This window comes from Rhineura floridana, chromosome 17 (assembly GCF_030035675.1).
Source record: "Rhineura floridana isolate rRhiFlo1 chromosome 17, rRhiFlo1.hap2, whole genome shotgun sequence".
Taxonomy (NCBI): domain Eukaryota; kingdom Metazoa; phylum Chordata; class Lepidosauria; order Squamata; family Rhineuridae; genus Rhineura; species Rhineura floridana.
The window spans coordinates 19641162-19662371 of record NC_084496.1 but is presented as its reverse complement, the minus strand read 5'-3'; the positions used below and the strand labels follow the sequence as shown (position 1 = coordinate 19662371).

The window sequence follows — 21210 nt, the reverse complement described above, 5'->3', positions numbered from 1 at the left end:
ACTGGAGATCCAAGTAGCCTCAGAGGCTAGAAGCAGCTTTTACCAGCTGTGCTTGTTATGACAGCTATGACCATTCCTGGACTGGGAGAGCTTGAGCACAGTAGTTCAGGAATTGATGACTTCAAGTCTGGATTACTGTAATGCACTGTATGTGATGCTTCCCTTGCACTTGACCCGGAAACCGCAATTAGTGAATTAGTGCAGAGTTCTGCAGCCATATTGCTGATGGAAATGAGATCCTGTCATCTAACACCTCTGCTGAGGGATCTGCACAGGCTGCCAAATTTCAAGGTTTTACAACTGATATATAAAGCCCTTAACAGCTTGGGACTAGTTTATTTGTGAGACTGCCTTACTCCATACTGCCTTACTCCATACTTGAGCACTTCACCCTGCAGAACAGGTTCTGTTACAGATGTCACATAACACGTTCTGCACTTGTAAGAATTGGTTCCTTTAGTGTGGCAGCACCTACTCTTGGGAACTCCTTGTCTGTTGATATCAGGCAGGCACCTTCACTGTATTCCTTTTGGCGACTGCTTAAAACAGTTTTTGTTTAGGCAAGCCTATCCAGACATGGCAATGTTGATCTGTTTTAATCTTTTTAGATAGTAGCTGGTATTTGTAAAAATACTGAAACAGTTTTTAACTTTTATTGATAATTTTAACAAAATGTGAGCACTACAGTAGGAGGCAATATTAATTGCCTGAGTCTTAGCCTGGAGCCTAAAAGCTTATAAAGATGGTGCCAGGCACGTCTTCTTGGGGAGAGCATTCCACAAATGGGGGCCACCACGGAAAAGGCCCATTTTCATGTGGCCACCTTCTTCAGGTGGGGCACACAGAGAGGGGCCTCTGATGAAGACCGCAGGGTCCAGGCTGGTTCACATGGAGAGAATTATGATATAACTAAAAAAAAACAGACAAGACCAATTAATCCAGGAGGCAGGTAACAAGGAAGGGAGGTAAACATTAGCACATATTTTTAAACGGTGAAGTTCCCCATATCATTTAAATAAAATCCCCTTGACAATCGACACTGTTTTGGATCAGAAGAGTAGCCTGTAGATGTCTTACTGCTGGCACATATAAAGCTACCCTATAGGAAACAGGCTTGCCTGCATTGGCCAGCCTCCAGGGACTGATCCTGGCAACCTGGGGGTCACTGGATGGAAGAATGGTTTTGAACTGTCACTGGGTTTTAGAATGCTTTTAACTGTTTTTGGAATGTTTATCTTCTTTGTTGCTGTTAAATTGGTTTGTTGTGTTTGCTGCCCTGGGCTCCTTTGGGAAGAAGGGCAGGATATAAATTTAATGAATAAATAGATCTAATTTTTAAAACGAGTCCCTTGTACAGAATTCTGAAGAAAAATGGCTATAACATAAACAATATAGCATAAGCAGAGGTGAGGAGGCAGCAGAAATTAAGAAAGGCTCTCTAAAAATCAGGCACAAATTTAAGAGATATATTTTAAATTTCATTCACTCTTGTTGCTGTTGTGTTTGTCATTTGCTGGTGAATTTGAGTCGTAGTAGGATTAATGGGGGAAGGGCCATGATACATAGTTTTCATTTGATTCCTGGCATCTCCAGGTAGGGTTGGGAAATGTCCCTGTCTGAGACCCAAGAGGGCAGCTGCCAGTCAATGTAGACAACTACTGAACTGGTCTATCTCAATATAAGACAGCTTCCTCTGTTCCCTTGACTGTACAGCTATTACTCTCAGCATGCCTAGAGGAAGAAATGGGGTTAAGTCACTGTCTCCACTTCCAAGTGTGAGTCCAGCATAATGGCTGAAAAAAGGGTATGTGCATATAGGATTCCCTGATTTTGGTTACAGAGCCTGCACACCAGGGAGAGCCAATGTGGTGCCCCCTGGGTGTTGTTGTTGGACTAGAGCTCCCATCACCCTGACCATAGGCCCTTCTGGGTGGGGCTGTTGGGAGTTGGAGTCCATCAACATCTGGAGGGCACCACTTTGGCTGTTCTTGGTTGTATCCATACAGTAAGTACTTGCTCAGCCTCTTTCAGACATTATGCCAAATACATGAAGATGGTGGGGAGCCAATAAGCATGAGTGGTCTTGATCCCACTCCTTGTAATAGCGGGATGGTCCTGTGGTTTGCTTCCCAAAAGCTGTGAAATTACTACACCTGGCACATAATAAATTAGGGAGATAAAAAGAAACATTTTAGCAAGTGCAACCAATTACTGTTGTTGGCTTTTGTTGGTTTGGAACATGAATAATGAAAATTTGTTATTTTTATTTTTTTTAAAAAAAATGCATTGCCTTTTGGGTGTTCACTTCTTTTTACGCCAACCGTGCCCTTGTGTCAACAGGAAGGCCAAGGGGAAAAGGTAAAAAATGGAAAAGAAAAAAGTTAAAACCCTCATAAAAAATACTGCTGTTCACCAGGTAGGACCTTTATGCTGAAGCTACCCTTAATGTCACAACAATGGAAAACATAATCAACTATCATCACTCCTGCCTAATCACTCTTCAAAATCTTTACACATGGCTGTCTTGGAGCAGCCAAGAAATCAGATACGATTGGCGCAGATAATTCTTTTCACGGGTATCTTTTCCCTTGAAAGCTACACTTGTTGCTGCAAGCACCTCACGTTCTAGAATTCCTTTCCCTTTTCAAAATTTATTTTTGGAGGAACTAACACTTAAACTCTTGTGCTCTGCAGTTCCCTGCTGTTTTTGAATGGTTGTTGTTTTCTGAGGGGGAGGTGTTGTGTGATAATACTGGAATACGGTTGAAGAGGGTTCCAAACAAGGTGCCTTTCAAACAGCTGGCTGTAAAACCACAGTGTATGTAAGACCAGTCTTACGATGTGTGCAGCCAGCCAAACTAGGCAGTAGCTTTGCAAACAATTGAAATTACCAGAACACAAGGAATAGTGGAGGCTGGTCTGTTAGGGCATGTGGGGCTCTGCCCCACCAGCCCCAGTTGGCTCTCAGCCAGCCCCTGCCTGTCTGCCTGATTTTTTACTTAATCCAGGGGGTGGCCCTGCCTGTCAGCTTCCTCCACTGTACTGTCGGTGTTGTCCCTTGTAGAACTCAGGAAGGAGGAGGATGGGAATAAAAATAGAATTGGTCGACTCTGCCTGGCAATCCCTGCCTTCTGTCCCTCTAGTCTCAATCAGCACCAGCCACCACTGTTTCGGGTGTGTAAGGAAATTAAGTGTACTGTCACACCAGGGATCACTAGGCAGGTCCTCTGCTGATGCACTAGTGCAGCCCCCACTTCCCTCCCCAACTCTGAGAAGGTTTCATAAGAACAAATGCTTGTCAGTGCAGGAGACTGAGAGTTGAAGGAGGGCCAGCCGTCAAAACCCAGGATTCTTTGGCATCGGACAGGGCCTCAATGCCCTAGCACGGATGCCAGCCCTGTTCCCTGCCATTTTAGTTTACCTAGAATGATGCTACATGGGGGAGCATTGTAGGTAATTAAAATGGTGGGTATCCAGCAGTTCTTCTCCTTCCGTCATAGAAGTAGAACTCGGGGTCATCCAGTGAAAACGAATGTTCGAAGATTCAGGGCAGACGAAAGGAAATTCTTCATATAGCGCATAGATAACTATGGAATTCTCTCCTACAAGAGGCAGTGGTGGCCACCAGCTTGGATGGCTTTAAGAGGATTAGATAAATTCATGGAAGATAAGGCTATCAGTGGATAGTAGCCACTATGGCCATGTTCTCCTTCCACTTTTGGAGGCAGAATGCCTCTGAGAATGAGTTGTTGGGAATAACAGGTGGGGAGAGTGCTGTTGTGCTCAACTGCTGCTTGTGGGCTTATTCCCAAAGGCATCTGGTTGGCCACTGAAAACAGGATGCAGACCAAATGGGCCTTTGGCCTCATCCAGAAGGGCTCTTATACGTTCTTAAGTTCTCAGCTGCCGCCCTCCACAGGTTGTGGGGCTGGTGCTGCCTGGCCACCAGCAGGTAAGTCCATAGATGTAGAAGGAGGCTCGCTATAGGGTCCGTTACTGGGGGGCCTCCTCAAACCTGGTGGCAGTCCTGAATTAAATACACACACCCCAATAAAAGATTGAGATGGCAGTCAGATTTGAGGTACACCAAGCTGTACTTTGAAATGGGAAAATCCCAGGGAGGCTGTAAAGAGGATTAGACAAATTCATGGAGGATGAGGCTACCAATTGATGATGTTCACAAAAATGCATATATTAGGGGGAAAATGTGCATAAACTATATTGGTCAAAATAGCATACAGAATTGCATTATATTAGGAGAAATTGCTTGTGAAAATGTACATTAGTCAAAACTGCAGACAAGAATGTGTGCGTTAGGAGAAATCACACTAATATGTTGAAGAATTTACATGAGGATTTTAAAAAAAACATGCACAGAATTTGCGGCAGAAGTATGAAGAACTGAATTTAAGACTGGGAAAATGAGAAAGAGAGAGTACTGAAATTGGCAGATCTTTCCATCCCCTTCCCTATTGGCTATGCTGGCTGAGGCTGATGAGGGCTGGAGGGCCACAGGTTAGCAAACCCTGATTCAGTGTATGCTAAAGCCACTCCCAATATAGCAACCCTCTTGGGTTGTAGAAAAGCCACTTAAGTGACTCCTCAGCCAGGAATGGGTGGGGGTGGGGATTCCTCCCCATAGTGACCTAAAGGGGAAGTCAAGTTTCTAATCATAGAATTACATGATGTTTTCTCCCACCCTCCTTTTTTCTTTTGCAGATGTAAGGTGAAAATAAGCTAGAAAACATTTCTCTCTGGGACACGGATGTACATTGTTTGTTACATTCCTGAACCTACGGTGTATGGTGCTTTATTGACTGTATACTTCATTCATTCTCCTGCATGGGGGGAAAAACTGTCTTAAAAAGAGAGAGAGAGTGAGAGAGAGAGACTTCAGAAGAACAAAGAGACAATGTACATTTGTTTAATATGACATCAAAGCAAGTATTGTAGCACTCTACAAAACAATACGAAGTTTCCCTGTCCAAAAACAGAAGAGAGAAAAGATGACGGTGATGGAGGGATGCCAGAAGTACTCCAGCAACGTGACAAAAAACAAAACAAAACTAGGTGAAGAGCAGATTTCCTCTGAGAAGGGCAGTCAATGGTGCTTCCCCCCTCCCCCATTTGTTTTTGTCAAGAAATGTGCCTGCATTCTTGATGAAGATGGATGGACACTGATGGACGGACACTGATGGAGTTTAGGCACACACAACAAAAAGAGCAGGAATGTATCAAATGCCACGGCAGACACTATAGAAGCAGTGCGATTTTGCTTGACGGTGTTTTTACGTCTATACAAAAAAAACCTTCTGGGGCGCCTTAAGTGGATGTTTTGTTTCTTGTTTTTTTTTTTTTACACCATAAAGTTATTATTAAGCTTTTTTTTTACTCTTTGCCTAGCTTTTTATTATCTGTTTGGACTACATTTACCAATAACCCATATAGAAGACTGCTGTAGCAATGATGAAACGGGACACACAGACAAGTATGGAATTTCTCCTAGTGGGATGCAAACTAATGAGATGTATTAAAATAAAAATGGTATACCTATGCATAATTTTCTAAATGTTTCTTGGTTTATGCCCCCTCGCATCCCTCCATTTCCATGCCTGTTATTTAAAACAGTGGTTTTCAACATGCTGACAAGGTGTTTTTTTTTTCTGTGAAAAGGATAGTGATGGCAGACAAGTGATAATGGACAAAAGGATAGTGATGGCAGACATGTCATTACTGATCTTCCTCTGCAGTGAACAGCCACAGAATAGAGATCAGATAGGGTTGCTGGACACATTCTAGTTAACATGGGACAACAGCAAAGCCCAACATTACAGGCTGGCAACCTGTGTGAGTTAGAGAATGCCCTAGAATGTACCCAGATTGCTCAGTGACATGCAAGTATTCTGTAGCTGATGCACAGAGATTCCTCAGCAGACATATCAATGTGGAAAGAGTTCCCTGAGGGTAAGAAGTTTGAAACTCACTGTTTTAAAAAAAATTACAAAGAACAGCTGATGTTCATAAGCAACCTTTGTTTTTGTTTTTTTAGACCTATACCAGTTGCCCACGAGTGATATTGTGGTAGCAATTGCTGTTCCTCTCCGTAGACAAATCCCTTTTACTATTTCACATGTTTAATGTATGTGAGATGTACAAACTCTTCTTGTTATCCGTATTGTATGATGTCATTGTGGCGTGGGGATAACCCTGCCAAAAAGCCTAAAATTCTTTATTTTTGGTATTAAAAAAAAGTTATGCTTTAAGTGTATTCAACAAAACAAGTGTTTTTTGTAAAGGTGAAGTTTGTATTTTTTATCTAAAATTAATGGTTTTATATACCCAAGAAAGCCTGCTATGTTTTCTTGAACCAAATAAAATAAACTAGGGCTGGGGTTAGGGAATGTATTTTAAGGACATATTTTTCTAGCCACCATAGTAGTCCATATAATTTTAAAATATATTTATTTTCATTCCAGCAGGGCAGAGGAAGAGACACATGCCTCACTGCCAGTAGGAGCCTTCCCGAACCTGGTATTCTCTAGACCTTATTGGATTCCACCTCCCATCAGTACCAGCCACCATGACCAGCAGTCAGGGATGATGGGAGTTGTAGTCCAGCAGCATCCAGAAGGCACTAGTGAGCGCAGGGCTGTCCTATGGGCTCAAAGGACAATGTTTAGTTCAGTATTCTATCAGTAATTCCTTAGGCACAGACTCCTTGCAGCAGGAGTAACCGGACTTCAAGCTTGCAAGACCTAATTCTCAACCACTCCCCCCCAAAAAAACCCTGCGTTCCATCAAGTGCAAAATAATGGCTTAGAGAAAGAGGAGTGGATATACGCTAATAATTAAGGAATGGGGTACCTCTAAGTGTATGCCCAGGGATTTGCTGTCAGTACCAGGTCTGAGCTCCTAGTCTTCACACAGAAATCCATTCCTGGTTACCTCCCCAGCTTTCTTCATTTCAGCAGCCTGCTTTTGGAAAAGGACCACAAGTTGGTGTTAGAAACCTATGCCAAATCCCCAAGAGATCTATTAGTAATGTGGTTTAACTTCTGCCCACCCCCTGCTATAGAGCTCTAGCAGTCACTGCCCCCATTCAGGGTATTGTATCCATGCATGTGTTTCTGTGCCATGCACAGTGTGCCTTCCACCATTGATGGGAACGGGATTAGCCCTCGTTCAGAAGGTGTTCCATGCACATGCCGGACCTTCCAGAACTGGACATGGGCAACTCCCCCTTTGACTTTGCCCCAAATCACCTGATTTGACCCTTGTCAGTCTCTGAGAAAATAGGACTATGCAAGATGTTTTAGGGTTGCCCAGTTGGCTAACATGTCTTACTCATTAACTTGCCTTTGGCTGGTCCATGACCAAAATAAATTCATTCATTTATTCATTCATTCATTCATTAACTTGCCTTCCATATGGCAGTCCTTCTGGTAACTCCCCAGATCACTCAAGCAAAAATACCTTTGTAGTAAGGTCAGACATTATTTATTAGTATTATTTTATTAAATTCATAGCCCATCCTTCCTCCCAAAAGCGAGCCCACAGCAGCAACCCAAAAGTAGAAGTGTTGCTTACACTGATACAGGTCACATCAATGCCATATATTTAAAGCGTAAGGCTTCCTCCCCAAAATCCTGAGAACTAGTTTACCCCCTGACAGAGCTACAATCTCCAGCTACTGTTCCCAGGATTCAACACCATTTTTCCAGCCTGCTTTTTTCCCTTTTTGATAAGATGATCAAACAGATTATATACTCGTTTAACAAAGAATTTGGTATTCCTATATTTTCAATAAATCCTCTTCATTTGGCTTTGACCTATTTACATTCTCTTATCAAACCAACCAGCTGTTAGAGAGGTACATTGTAAAATGGATTTGTAACCCATTGATCAAATTTTGAAAGAAATGTATGGCCTCCATAGCTGATTTTGTTAAAAGAATAGCAGCATGAGCATTACTTAAATGTCTGCAAGAGATGAATCCCAGAATTGTTTGGGGGAAGCATGTGCTTTAAATGTATGGTGTGGATGTGACCGCAGTGGGACCCAGAAGTCCGTTACCCATGTTACGAATTTATATCAAAGGAGTACTACTACACTCTACTGCTGTGCCTGCTATCATAGGCTGTGAACCATCAGCTCGGATCAGTGTATGTTGTCTATAGGACAGCAAATTGATCCATGTCCAGGTGGATAATTCTTCCCAAGAGCTGGTCATGGGAACCCTAAATACATGTGGGGCTCTTGATCATGTGAGTGTAGGCACTGTGAGGTGTGCCAGAATTTGCATCTTTTCCCAACTTTAAGCTTTATTTTGTGCGTACTGTTACATTTCCAAACATAGGTGGGAATAGGGTTGTGTGGACACTTGCCCCAAAATGTGAATTTGTTGCCCAAGCTAATCCCAAACCCCTACATCAGGACAAACCACATTCTGAAATCAAGATAAAAGTTAAAATTTTACATGTTCTTGATTAATATAATTTTTAGTCCGTTCCTACTGAATGTGGAAGAATGATCTTTGCTATACCAAGTATTTACATTAGGAGTTCCCAAACTGTAGTCCATGACCTTCATTCAGGTGATCCATGGCATGTCTGCATTAAATATTCAAATTGATTTTAATTGTATTTTTATGTTTATTGCTTCTTTTATTTCTTACATTGTATTTTATGATATTATAATTTGAGTCCTATTGAATGCAAACTGTAATACAATAAAATACAACATAAGAAACAAAACCAGCAATAAAAACACAATTCCAAATTATACAGCATCTAGCAGAACACATTGTCTGCCAGGACTATTGCCAATTTTCAAGTGGCCCATGGAGAAAAAAGTTGGGGAACCACTGACTTACGTCATGTCTCCTGACCATTGGAGGCTCTGACTTTAATCCACACATTTTCAGGTGATCTCCATTCCCTACTCCTTATGAATTAGAAATCTGCTCTGAAAAACAAGAGTTGAGATTTTTGATTCAGCAACGTGTGCCAGATCCCAAATTCTGTAGCTTCAGATTTGCACAATATTCATAGTCCCACAGTGAATTCGGATAACAAGGAGTTTGGGATAAATACAGTTATCCTAGAAATGACTTGTTTCTCTTTCCTCTCCACTTTATTTTCGGTTATATTGATTATGTAAAATAAAACGACTGCATTATTTACAAAATGCTTTCCAAAGAAATACCCTCTTTCCCCAACCTTGAATGTATGGACCGAGGAGCTTGTACTGAAGATAATGTTGCTGTCTTCAATTTGTGTGTTCAAATGTGAATGTGTTATTATCTGTCTGCTGTTGAATGATCTGTCTCATTTTCAGAAGTAAAACCTACATCAAAGAAAGGAAAGGAAAACCTCTTTTCCATTGCTGTCAATATGGGTGACTTACTCTTGATTTCATTTTTGATCATAATTTGCTTATTATTAATAGTCTGCATTGCTTTTTGACACTTTGTTTTCGCTCTTCCACTCCATCCCTCCTGTGCCACTTGACCTAAGCAAAGCAACTTGAATTAAAAGAGTGGTATTCTTGCCTTGGGCTGTTAAGACTTCATAACAGTGCAATCCATATCTTCTCAGAAGTAAGCTCCATGAGGTTCAATTGGACTTACACCCAAGTAAGTGTGTATTGGATTACAGCCGAAGTCACAATCCTGTCCATTGATAAATATGCATACGAATGGGTAAGGGTGGGAAGAGTTGTACTTAAAGTGTCTATGCTTATGTACTATCAAGTGTAACAGTCTCACAATGTTATGCACATGAATGTATGTGTCTACGTGAAAAAGAAAAAATGTATAAAATGTAATTTATATATTTATATCTGAGTGGGATGGCAGTAATATTTGTTCAAAATCAATTCCCCTCCCTACCCCCCATCTAAAAAATATTTTATAGATTACATATATTGATTAAAAACTTGTAAATCTGGGGAGGGGTGAAGATTTGGAAATATCCCACTGTCATGCATGGGCTTGCAATTTTTCAAGATTGTCCATGATTCCATTGCATTTTACTTGAGTCTCATAAAATTTAGTCAGGCAGAGTGGAAACTGCTGATTTCTGTCAGCACTGCAGATAACGGGGAGGGGGAAAAGAAATTCAACTGAGTTTGCATTTAAAGCTGAATCGATCAAATTCTCATTTTCTGAAATAATATGAGAACTGAAACACAGCTGTCCTTTTAAATTAGCACACATCTGAATTTTGTGACGCAATTCTCCAACCAATGTTTACAAAAATGCATATATTTGGGGGAAATGTGCATGAAAATACATATATTTGTGAAAATATAAAAATGCATTAGGAGAAATTGCTTGCAAAATGCGTACATTAGCCAAAACCATACGAAAATGTGTTTATTAGGAGAAACCCACACTAAAATGCTGAAGAATTTTCATAAAGCTGCAGAAATGTGGAGAACTAAATTTAAGAATGGGAAAGCAGGAGAACCACAATGGACAGACCCTTCCATCCCTAATCACTGGGAAAATCAGTGTTGACCAGGCCACGCCATACACTTTGGATTTTGGTGAGATAAAGCTACTGTAAGAGTGCACTCAATACGAGAAATCAGAGCTTCTGAAGTGTTTAGTGGCATATATTCCAGTGGAATAAATCCCCCAAAACAAGCCTTCAATCACTGATAGCTGTGGATAGCTGATTTGCAACACAATCCTATACATGTCTACTCAGAAACAAGTCCCATTGAGCTTAGTGAGGCTTACTCCGAGGAAAGTGGGTACAGGATTAGATTCATAAGGGGAATGAGGTCCACCTTTCTTCTAAGTGAACTTTACACACCAACACAAACAAGTAAAGGCATGTATGTTATCAGTGCTAGTCCAAGATCCTTGCCTTCAAAGGGATGGGAAATTGAAGACTGGATGAAGAGCTTTTCAGTAATTATGTGTCTGAGACTTGCAGCCTAAAGGTAATTTCAGTGCCAGTATATCTAAAAGAGAAGTCTAAAGCCCTTTTGGTGCTCTGGAAGTCCATAGCAAAGCTTCCAGCAGGTTCCTTTCAAGTTAGGAGTTGGGTTTGCCAAAAGCAAAGCAATCGCCTCATCCCGGAGGTGTTGTAAGGGGGCCATCGTGGTACTTGCACACACTGGGGGATGATGGTTAAAAATGTGCTGCCTTGATATTGAGAGAAATTGGGTTCCTGCCTAATACCGTTTGGAGTGCACCATCAAAAGAAATGAAATAGTTACACCTTTTGGTAGAGCTCAACAATTCCATACTAACAGAGCTATCCTAACTATAGGAAGCCAGAATATACTAGTGTAAAAAAGGTAAAGGTGTCCCCGCACTTGTAGGGCAAGTCATTTCTGACTCTTAGGGTGACGTCTTGTGACATTTACTAGGCAGACCGTATATATGGGGTGGAATCGCCAGTTCCGTCCCTGGCCTTTCTTTACCCCCCAGCATATGCTGGGTACTCATTTTACCGACCACGGATGGATGGAAGGCTGAGTGGACCTCGACCCCTTTTACCGGAGATTCAACTTCCTTCTTCTGTTGCAATCGAACTCTGGCCGTGAGCAGAGCTTCCGGCTGCGTTACTGCCACTTACCACTCTGCGCCACAGAGGATCTTTATACTAGTGTAACTTACCCTTATTCCAAACTCCATTCAGGAGTTAAAATCACAAAAATAGGGTGCCTCCTAAAAATATACATCTCTGGTGTCAAAGGCTACAGGGAACAGGTGTGTCATCAACATTTGCCAAAAATTATAGTAAAGTTGCCAGATGCATCTCTCTGGGGAGGGAGTTCCACAACTTCAGGGCTGCCACAGAAAATGGCCTCTCCAGGGCCAGCCCCCTTCCCAAGCTTCTGAGGGTGGCAGAACTACCAAAAGGGCCCCCTCTGCTGATCTCAACACCTGAGAGGGTCTGTAGGGAAGGAGGCGGTCTTTCAGATGTTTGGGACCCAAATTGTTTAGGGCTTTAAATACTAATGTGAGCACCTTGAATTGAGCCCAGAAACCACCTGGCAACCAATGGAGCTGTTTTAAAATGGATCATGTGAATTCTAAATGAAACCCTAGTCAGTAATCTGGCAGATTACAATGGTGATTACCTGCCCTTCAGTAGGTCCAAGGGCAGGTCAAGACAATATAAAATACATTATTAAAAACAGTTCAAAACATCATATTCACAACTAGAAAGGGTCCTAAAATATATATTATTTTAGACCAATTGAAGCTTCTGAGTCATCTTCAACGGCATCCCCATGTGGAGCACATTGCAATAATCCAATCTAGAAGTTGCCAGAGCATGGAGTAGTGGCAAAGCCATTTTTGTCCAAATAGCACCACGACCAGTGCGCAAGAGGGAGGGTATAAGCAGGCTCAAAGAAGCTCTGAGGCTTGCAGAAGTACAAAAAATAATTAGGGGGTGGGGAACCTAAGGGGAAGAACCCCAAACACAGCCCAATGAGCTTGAGAATGGTCAGCTGTTGCAAAATGGTGACGGACAACAGGAAAAGAAACAAAATGGGCAGGGGAACGGAATGGTGTATCCTGAAGGAGGACACAGTTGACTGACAGGAACACTGAAAGAAGCACTCCATGCTACAACATTTTGTTGCAGGCCCCACTTGTGTTTTCTGTTTTTGCTGAATTAGGTAGAAGCTAGCCTTTGATATAAAAACATGTCCTATTTTCTTAGCTCAGGAGTCTACACAATATGTTCTGAAGGTGTTTTTTTTAAAAATACTAGTGAATTAAGATCTACTCGTCCCATTCTAGTTGTATTTTCAGGGTTGATAGAATGGACTGCACCCCTTTGGATGAAGGATGCCATTTTTAAATGTTCTGCTACATCATGTACAGGGAACCTTTGGCCTGCCAGATGTTGCTGAACTACAACTCCCATCAACCCCAGCAAGCACGGCCAAGAGCTAGGAATGATGTGAGTTGTAGTTCAGCAACATCTGGGGGGAGCAAAGGTTCCCCACACCTCTGCTATCCTAAAGCCCCCCCCCCTGGGCACATAGAAAACCGACAAAGCTAGCAAGGATCTGAGCTAGAACCTTTCTCCCTACTGGGCTCATTTTCTGTTACAGGAGATTTTACTTTGCTTTAAATAATGGAGGCCATTCGGCTGTTGCATTCCCAGCTGTAGTTTGAAGTGGTACCGTCCATTCCGCCGTCTCAATGCGCTACATGCATAGAACCAGCCGAACGCCAGACACTTGGGGTGGAGCAATGGCTCTACTTTATAGTGCTCTATATTGAAAGGAAAGTTCACAACAGCTATGGCTTTTAACAGTGCAGCACTGACCAAAAAAAAACACAACCCTGCATATTTCCAAATTCGTTCTTTGCTGCACCTCTTTTAAAAATTCCAAGAACCTTTGGGTGCCTGCTGTGAACTAGGGTCCTGATCCTGTATCTTTAGGAGAAGAGAAAATCAGCCAAGTGCAGGTGTTCTTGCAACACTGTAATGAGAAAAACCACAAGGTGGAATTATTTCTTCCCCCTGCACAACTTTTAAAGATACAGAAGACCTCTTGGAGGCTGAGCCTGGCGCTGCCTGCCTCTCACTTTTCTTGCCTTTTCTTTTCCACCCTGACCTTGAGCCCAGTGTGCCTGGACTGCAGCCTGTCATGGTAAACTGCTTACCTTCCTTGCCCTTTCTGCCCCACCCCAGCCTTGAACCCAGCACAGCTGGGCCGCCATGTGCTTGCTCACCTTCTTTCTCCAACTTCTCCTCACTCTGCTGAGCTGGGTCAAGCTGTAGTTTGCAGTGTCACCTACTGCAAACTGCAACATAACATTTACCTCTGTCTCTCTCTCTCCCCTAGGGGCTACCACCTCTGCTCGCTTTGCTCACCAATTCTGCCTACACCACCTTACAGCAGCCACCCCTAGCAGTCTCTCCATCCCCTCTGCAATGCAGTCCCCTGCCACTCCCCCCATTGCATCTGCTAGGTGCCTCTAGCCATCCTCCCACTCCTCATGAACCCCACCACACATGGGTTGCCAGAGACCCCCAGCTGCACACTGGTCACCAAAGCTCTCCCCCTACACCTCCTAGCATCTCCAGACCTACTCTCTCCCTCCAAGGTTCTCCACATCTCCCCCTCTCCCTCCAGGGGTCTACAAACCTCCCCCCTACTACCCATGGGTCTCCAAACCTCTCCCTGCCTCCCATGGGTCTCCAGACCCCCCGCCCCCCAGATCTCCAGACCTCCCCCTCCCTCTCCAAGGGTCTCCAAAGATCTTCCCACCGTCCACAGGTCTCCAGACCTCCCTGCATCTCCTATGGGTCTCCAGACCTCCAAAGGGTCTCCAAAGACCTCCTTGCCGCTGCCATCACAGCCAGGGTTTTCCTCTCCTTGCCCTCCTCGCCTATAAGGTCTGCATACAAGCGTGACGCTTACAAAAATATAGTAAGATATATGAGGATATTAAAAAAAAGTCTGAAACAACAGCACATACACAAAATAAATGAAAATACAATATAGCTACAAGGTGGAATCGTATGTTCTTACAGAGGATTGGGGAAAAAATTAGACGTTATAAAGATTATTAATTTTCTTACATTTATATCCCGCCTTTCATTAAGAAACCCAAGGTGGCATCCATGTGGTCCCCAGGCACTGACCAGACCCAGACCTGCTGAGCTTCAGCAAGGCGGTGGCCTCATATGCCTTCAGACCATACCCAGGGATTGAAGAGCCCAAATACAGAAGGTGCGTTTATATATAGGTCCCCAAGTACTAAGCAAGAGAAATATTCAACATGTGAGGAGCAATCCAAAGCCAAGACCTGCTGGGATGAGCAGAGTTTGGAACAGGCAGATTGCTGGCTCAGATGGGGCTATGCTGGCTGAAGTCCTTCGTCCAGGCTCAGCCAGAGATACCCCCACCTAAGTCCTCCATCCAGGCTCAGCTGAAGCCGAGCTCAGTCCAAAAAGGCATTCTGGGGGAGCGGTAGGGGTTGTTCAAGACACGGGGAGACTCAACCCTATTTCAAATTCTGTTCAGCTCAACCGCATGACCTAGCAACCCAGTGGAAGTTACACTGGGAAAAGGGTGGGTGGATGTGTTCCCTCTGCCTGGCTCAGGGCCAGCTAGGCTAGCAGTAGCCCCAGTGTAAATTTGGAGCCAATGTAAATTACACTGGCATAATTTATCCCAGTGTAAATTATGCTGACTTCCTATAGTTTGGATTGCTCTGCCTATGATTCGAGGCACAAAATTACTTTTGTAAGGAATAGTATGGGTCTATATGGCCATTGTAGCACATCACGATTGCTGACCTAGTGCATGGCTGTTTTGTGCATTGGCGAGAAGCAGGGCTGACTAACATGACCCTGCAAGCCCCTCACCTGGGCTTTTACATGGGAGGTGGGTCGGTTTGAACCCCTTGGTGACCTTTCATTAAAATGCATGCCTCAAGATCTTAGCTTTGAATACCAGTGGTGGTATTGATGAAAATCCAGAGTTTGGCCCAAATCACACACAGGCCATTATGCTATTATCAGCTAGTCATTTCCTGCACATCAAAATACCCAGTCTCCTTTGATTTCCATGGCAGCGAAGCATGCAAAGGCATCACAGAGTCAGCAAATTCAGACTCGCACTCCTCAGGAATCACCGACAATTCATCAGAGATAGTATTACATACATACATATATACATACTCATACTTCTCCCTGAGCAATTACCCATTCCTTCCCTGTTCGCAAGTAAACTTTACGCTTGAGAAATGGAAGTGGTAATTTTAGATTGTTAAAGAATAAAATCTGGACCTTTTTGTGGGTTTGAATAGATACCTTCATCTGAATGGTGTCCCTTGCAAAACAACCCTCCCTCCCAAGACTAGATGGGCCATTGGCCTGATCCAGCCGGGTACTTCTTATGTTCTTAAGCTTAAGTGATCTATACCGTTTGAAGTCAGTATGAGGAACTCCCCCCTTTTTGGAGAAGTTACTTACTGCTTTTTGGTGTAAGTGAATGAATGAATGAATGAATGAAACTTTATTTTTACCCTGCCCTTTTTCCAAACTGGAACTCAGGGTGGCTTACAAATAAAACTACATGTAGTTAAAAACATAGAAAAACATACAATTAAAATACAATTAAACAATGCACAACCTTAAAACCTTAAAAGGCACTTAAAAATCTAAAAACAATTTAAAATAATACAAACAATAATATAAAACAATAAAACAAGCCTTGGAAAGCCCAATCCTAAACACCTTCTATCCCAAAAGCCTGTCGGAATAAAAAAGTCTTTACTTGCCGACGGAAGGATGGCAAGGAGGGGGGGCGGGGGGGCATTCGTGCCTCCCTAGGAAGGGAGTTCCAGAACCTAGGAGCAGCCACTGAGAAGGCCCTATCTCGCGTCCCCACCAATCGCACTTGCGGGGGTGTTGGGACTGTGCAGAGATGGGGAATCTGTGGCCCTCTGGATGTTGTTGGACTACAACTCCCATCACCCCCGACAGTTGGTCATGCTGCCTGGGGCTGATGGGAGTTGGAGTTCAACATTAACTGCAGAATTATCAGGTTGATGGCCCAAATATAGCCTGTTAGTCTTGTCCTGGGCAAACCTTGGCTAAACTCCCTGCTTTGCCATGTAGTCTATGGGCTGGCCTTGGCTAAGTTGTTATCATTCAGCCTAACCTGTGAGAAGAAAATTGAAAGGCCCCGCTGAGCTCTTTAGAGAAAGAATAACATGCAAATAGCATACTTCATTGGAGACGCAGCCTACACCATCAAGCCTAAGCCTTCCATTCTTTTTCAGCATTTCTTTAAAAACAATTCTCTCTTTTTATTATCTTGATATTATTAGGTCTATAAAATAGATTTATTTCTTGGACTCGTTCAGATAGCAATGCGCAATTCTTCCTAAAAGGCAGCTTCCCACAAGGCTTTCTCTAAGCTGAATTGCATGGGTAATTCAATGGCATGAGAGCAGTGTGGGGAGGATGTGGGTTTTTAACTAAACAAACAAACATAAAAAGCTCATCCATTTTGTCTAAGGAGGCATTTTGCTTTGTGCAATATATTCAGCATTCCTTATCAGACAGTTATTCCAATTAGTGAGTAGAGTAAGTCATGAAAATGGGTTTGTTTTGCTTCCAAGGGTGGGATGAATGTAAATAGATTCGCCATATCCTGTGTGAAATCAAAATGTATTTCCACAGAGACAGGCCAGGCCTGTAGAGCTCAAGTTACTTTGCTTTCTGTTCAAGTCGCCTCAATATTCAGACCGGCCAGTTAAATGCTTCTCTCTAGTCTTGCTCATGTGCTGAGGAGCCACGGCTGCGTGCATGTCCTCCAACCTTTGACAGATGAAAATAGGCACATGCTTTTAACACTCCCAGTTCTCACACCAGGATTGCTCCCTCAGCCCCCCCACTACACATCGCTGAAGGCTCCGCTTCACCTGCTGTACGCTGACACTGTATTGATTTACCCTGCCATAGCCTCACCCCTGTGGATTGAAAAGCCAAGTTATTTTGGTTATAGATAACATATGGAAAATGTAACTGTCCTACAGTCTGTTATAAATCAAACAGAATACGCATCACCTCAGCTTCAGCTTCAGTTTTGGAGAAGGGCAGTAGCCAATGGAGGCTGGCCCACTGGGGCTACTAGGGCACCACCCCACCAACCTCACTCTGTTCTCAGCCGTCCCTCCCTTGCCTACTTCCTGAAAACCACGCCAGGGGGTGGCCCTGCCTGTCAACTGCGTCCTCCTCTTTAGTCTCGGTGTTGCCCCTGGAAAACTCAGCAGGGAAGGGAGGGACAAAGACAGGATGAGCTGTCTCTGCCTGCCCTTGGCTCTGGCTCCACCTACTGTCGGGCTCTTGGCCTTCCACCCCACCAGCTCCAGTGGGCACCAGCCACCACTGGCTGTAGCTCAATGGTAGAGCATCTGCTTTCCATGCAGAAAGTCTCAGGTTCAGTCCCCGCCATCTCCAGGTAGAGCTGGGTGAGACCGTCTTCTGCAGCCCTGGAGAGCTGCTGCCTGCCACTCAGTGTTGCCAGTGCTGAACTGGATGGGCCAATAATCTGGCTCGGCATAAGACAGCTTCTAGGAAGGCCCGCAGCTTAGTGGTTGAGCATCTGCTTTGCACGCAGAAGGGCCCAGGTTCAATCTCTGGCATCTCCAAGGAAGGCTGGAGGAGATTCCTGCCTGAAAGCCACTCCCAGTCTGTGTAGACAATACTGAGCTAAATGGACCAATGCTCTGACTTGGTATAAGGCAACTTCCTATGTTTCTATCAGGTCCAACCCCCTGCTTGCTCCCTGCAGGATCCGTGATGGAGGTTGCAGTATCCTGATAGACGATTTTCCAGCCCCTGCTTAAATATTGGTCTGACTCCTATGTGCTTATGTTCACTGGCTTCATTGGCATGATACCTTAATGTGCATGCACCTACTGTATATTTCGTGCTCATTCATCCGTTATTCTCACTCAAACACTTTTCTACAAACCTTGAGGAAAGACCTGTGCTGCTAAGAAGCCTTTTTTTTGCATTAAGCAGGATATAAGTTACTTAAGAAAATAAATAAATAGGGTGATCATGTTTCCCACTGCAGTGGTTCACAAACTACGGTCCATGGAACATGGTCATGAGCTTCATTCAGGTGGTCCATGGCATGTCTGTGGGTTTGTGGTTGAAGATGGGAGATGGCACATTCATCCTATTAAATTCCTGTTGATTATTTAACTGAATTTTAATTGCATCTCTGATTTCTTTTATTGTATTACAATCTGAATTCTTTGGAATACAATAAAATACAATATACAAGAAATGAAAAAAGCCATAAAATAAATTAAAGGTCATACAACAACAAGCACAGCACATTGTAATTGCTACAACAGGCAGAAAAATAATTTAAGGGGCCACTAAGATCCTCCGCAATTTTCAAGTGGTCCATGGAAAAACAAACTTAGGCAGCTACTGCCCAACTTTACAGAGGACAGTCCTCTGCTTGAAGGAGTCCTCTGAAGGGTCGTCCAGTCCAAGTCTGCTTTAAAGATAAAGAACTTAAGAAGGGAGAGCAGGAGGGGCCTTGAAGGTGGCCATCAACTGTCAGCACCCGGACAGCAGAGAGAGGCCTCATCTGAACTATACATTCAAAGCAGTATCATACCACTTAAAACAGTCCTGGTTCCCCCCCCCCAAGTATCCTGGGCACTGTCATTTTTTAAGAGTGCTGAGAGTTGTTAAGAGACCCCTATTCTCCTCACAGAGCTACCAATCCCAAGTGGTTTATTTATTATTTATTTATTTAATTTGTATCCCGCCCTTCCTCCCAGCAGGAGCCCAGGGCAGCAAACAAAGCGCTAAAACACTTTAAAACATCATATAAACAGATCCTAAAATACATTAAAACAAAACAGCATTAAAAACATTTTAAAAAACCCTTAAAAAGGGTTAAAACATTACTAAAACATTACTATAAACAATTCTGACACAGATGCAGACTGGGATAGGTCTCAACTTAAAAGGCTTGTTGAAAGAGGAAGTTTAACAGCCAATCTTTGTTCCCAGGGCTTAGAGCACAAGTGGCTTAGAGCTGTTTCACATATTATGAATTTGCTAATGTGCCATTGACATGTACATGTGGATGTACCACACATGTATTTTCCTGCATGTCCAAGAGGTGGACATGTGCGGGGAAGCTGTGGCCAGTTGTGCCACCACAGGAAAAGCACAGAAAGGGGTGGGGAACCTGTGGCCCTCCAGATGTTGTTGGACTTCAGCTCCTATCAGCATAGTCTATGGTCAGGGATGATGGGATGTGTAGTCCAACATCATCTGAAGGGGCAGAGATTCCTTATTCTCAGCATAAAGAAATACACCAGAGATTGTCACATGTGGCAATCTGCTCATTTTTAAGAACATAAGTTATGTTCCTAACCAATGAACATGAAGTAAATGTTCATTGTTAATGTTCTTAACCAACTCATTGGTTGCACATTACTTCCCACTACTTTCAGTGCTAGGAAAAAGTAAATCATGAAGCTGCCTCCAGAGGATTGCAATTATCAGCCGCTTGTAGAACAGTAAATCTGAAGAGGAAAGAAAGAGAGTGAGTGAGTAAGAAACAGACAGACTTGCCATATCTTGTTGCAGTGTCACAGCCACTGGAACTACTGTCTGTTTTCAGAGCTACGACTTGAAAGAAAACCTTTTGGTGTAATTTCATACCTCATAGGAGCATTTTGCACTTGTGAACCTTTCCTAACCTTTGTCAGGGCTTGGAGGCTGCCTCAGATTTCTGTTTCCTCAAGTATTTGTTTGCCTTTCACAGAACAATCTATTTAAACATGGTGCTCAGCTTTTGCTGGGCTTACATTGACATTCACACAATATCTGCTTAGCACTCAGAGCAGATACTGCAAAAGGTACAACGTGGAGCTCACTTAATTTAGCAGCAACATTCCACAGTATTGGCGTAACCAGTGTGAAATTGTATTTTGGTTTTGAACCATGCTTAAAAAACCCTGATACGCTAATTAATCCAGAGCAAGTCCCACCTTAGAGACATCTCCTCCAAGGTGCCCCATTAAGATATATCCCTGTAATCAACCTAAGTCATCCTCCTCTTATTTTCTTCCCCCCTTTTCAAATATCTGAAGAACTGACCTTTTTATATTATATTATTATGATTATTAATTTATTAATCACTTTAATCACCTTGGAGAAGAGCCACAGCTCAGCAGTAGAGCATGTGCCTTGCATACTATAAGGTTCCAGGTTCAATCCCCGGCATCTCAAGGTAGGGCTGGGAGAGACTCCCTGCCTAAAACCCTGGAGAGCTTCTGCCAATCAGTGTAGGTAATACTGAGCTAGATAGGCCAGTGGTCTAATTCAGTATAAGGCAGCTTCCTATGTTTCTATGTACCCAAACAACTCAAGACTATGTACAATAAAAACAGCACAAGATAATTAAAAACACAAAAACAGCACATATATCTAAACCAAAACAATACAAAATAGACAGCGACCCATTCATCCAGCTGGGAATTTCTTCACTTGTTTCTGGAAAGTACAGGTGGTGGATGCCTGTAGTATTGCGACAGGAATGGTTTCCCACAGAACAGGGACAGCCACGCTGAAAGTCTTGCTCCAAGTTACTATGGAGCAAGCTTCTAAGATCTTCTAAGCTTTCGGGCAGACCACAGTGACCTACTGGGTATATAAGGGATAAGGCGGT

General features: G+C 43.2%; 1 protein-coding gene across 3 annotated transcripts in view; it reads left to right on the top strand.

Annotated features, from left to right (window-relative positions):
• Positions 1-5560, top strand: part of PDGFA (platelet derived growth factor subunit A) — a 145288-nt gene extending 139728 nt beyond the window's left edge. For 2 of the 3 annotated variants that reach the window (XM_061599720.1, XM_061599722.1), the window contains exons 6-7: positions 2341-2416; positions 4720-5560. In XM_061599720.1, coding sequence (XP_061455704.1) covers positions 2341-2396 — 56 coding nt within the window. In that variant the 3' untranslated portion in view covers positions 2397-2416; positions 4720-5560. The remainder of the gene's footprint in view (positions 1-2340; positions 2417-4719) is intronic. The other variant, XM_061599723.1, reaches the window with a different exon arrangement.
• Positions 5561-21210: the final 15650 nt, after the last annotated feature.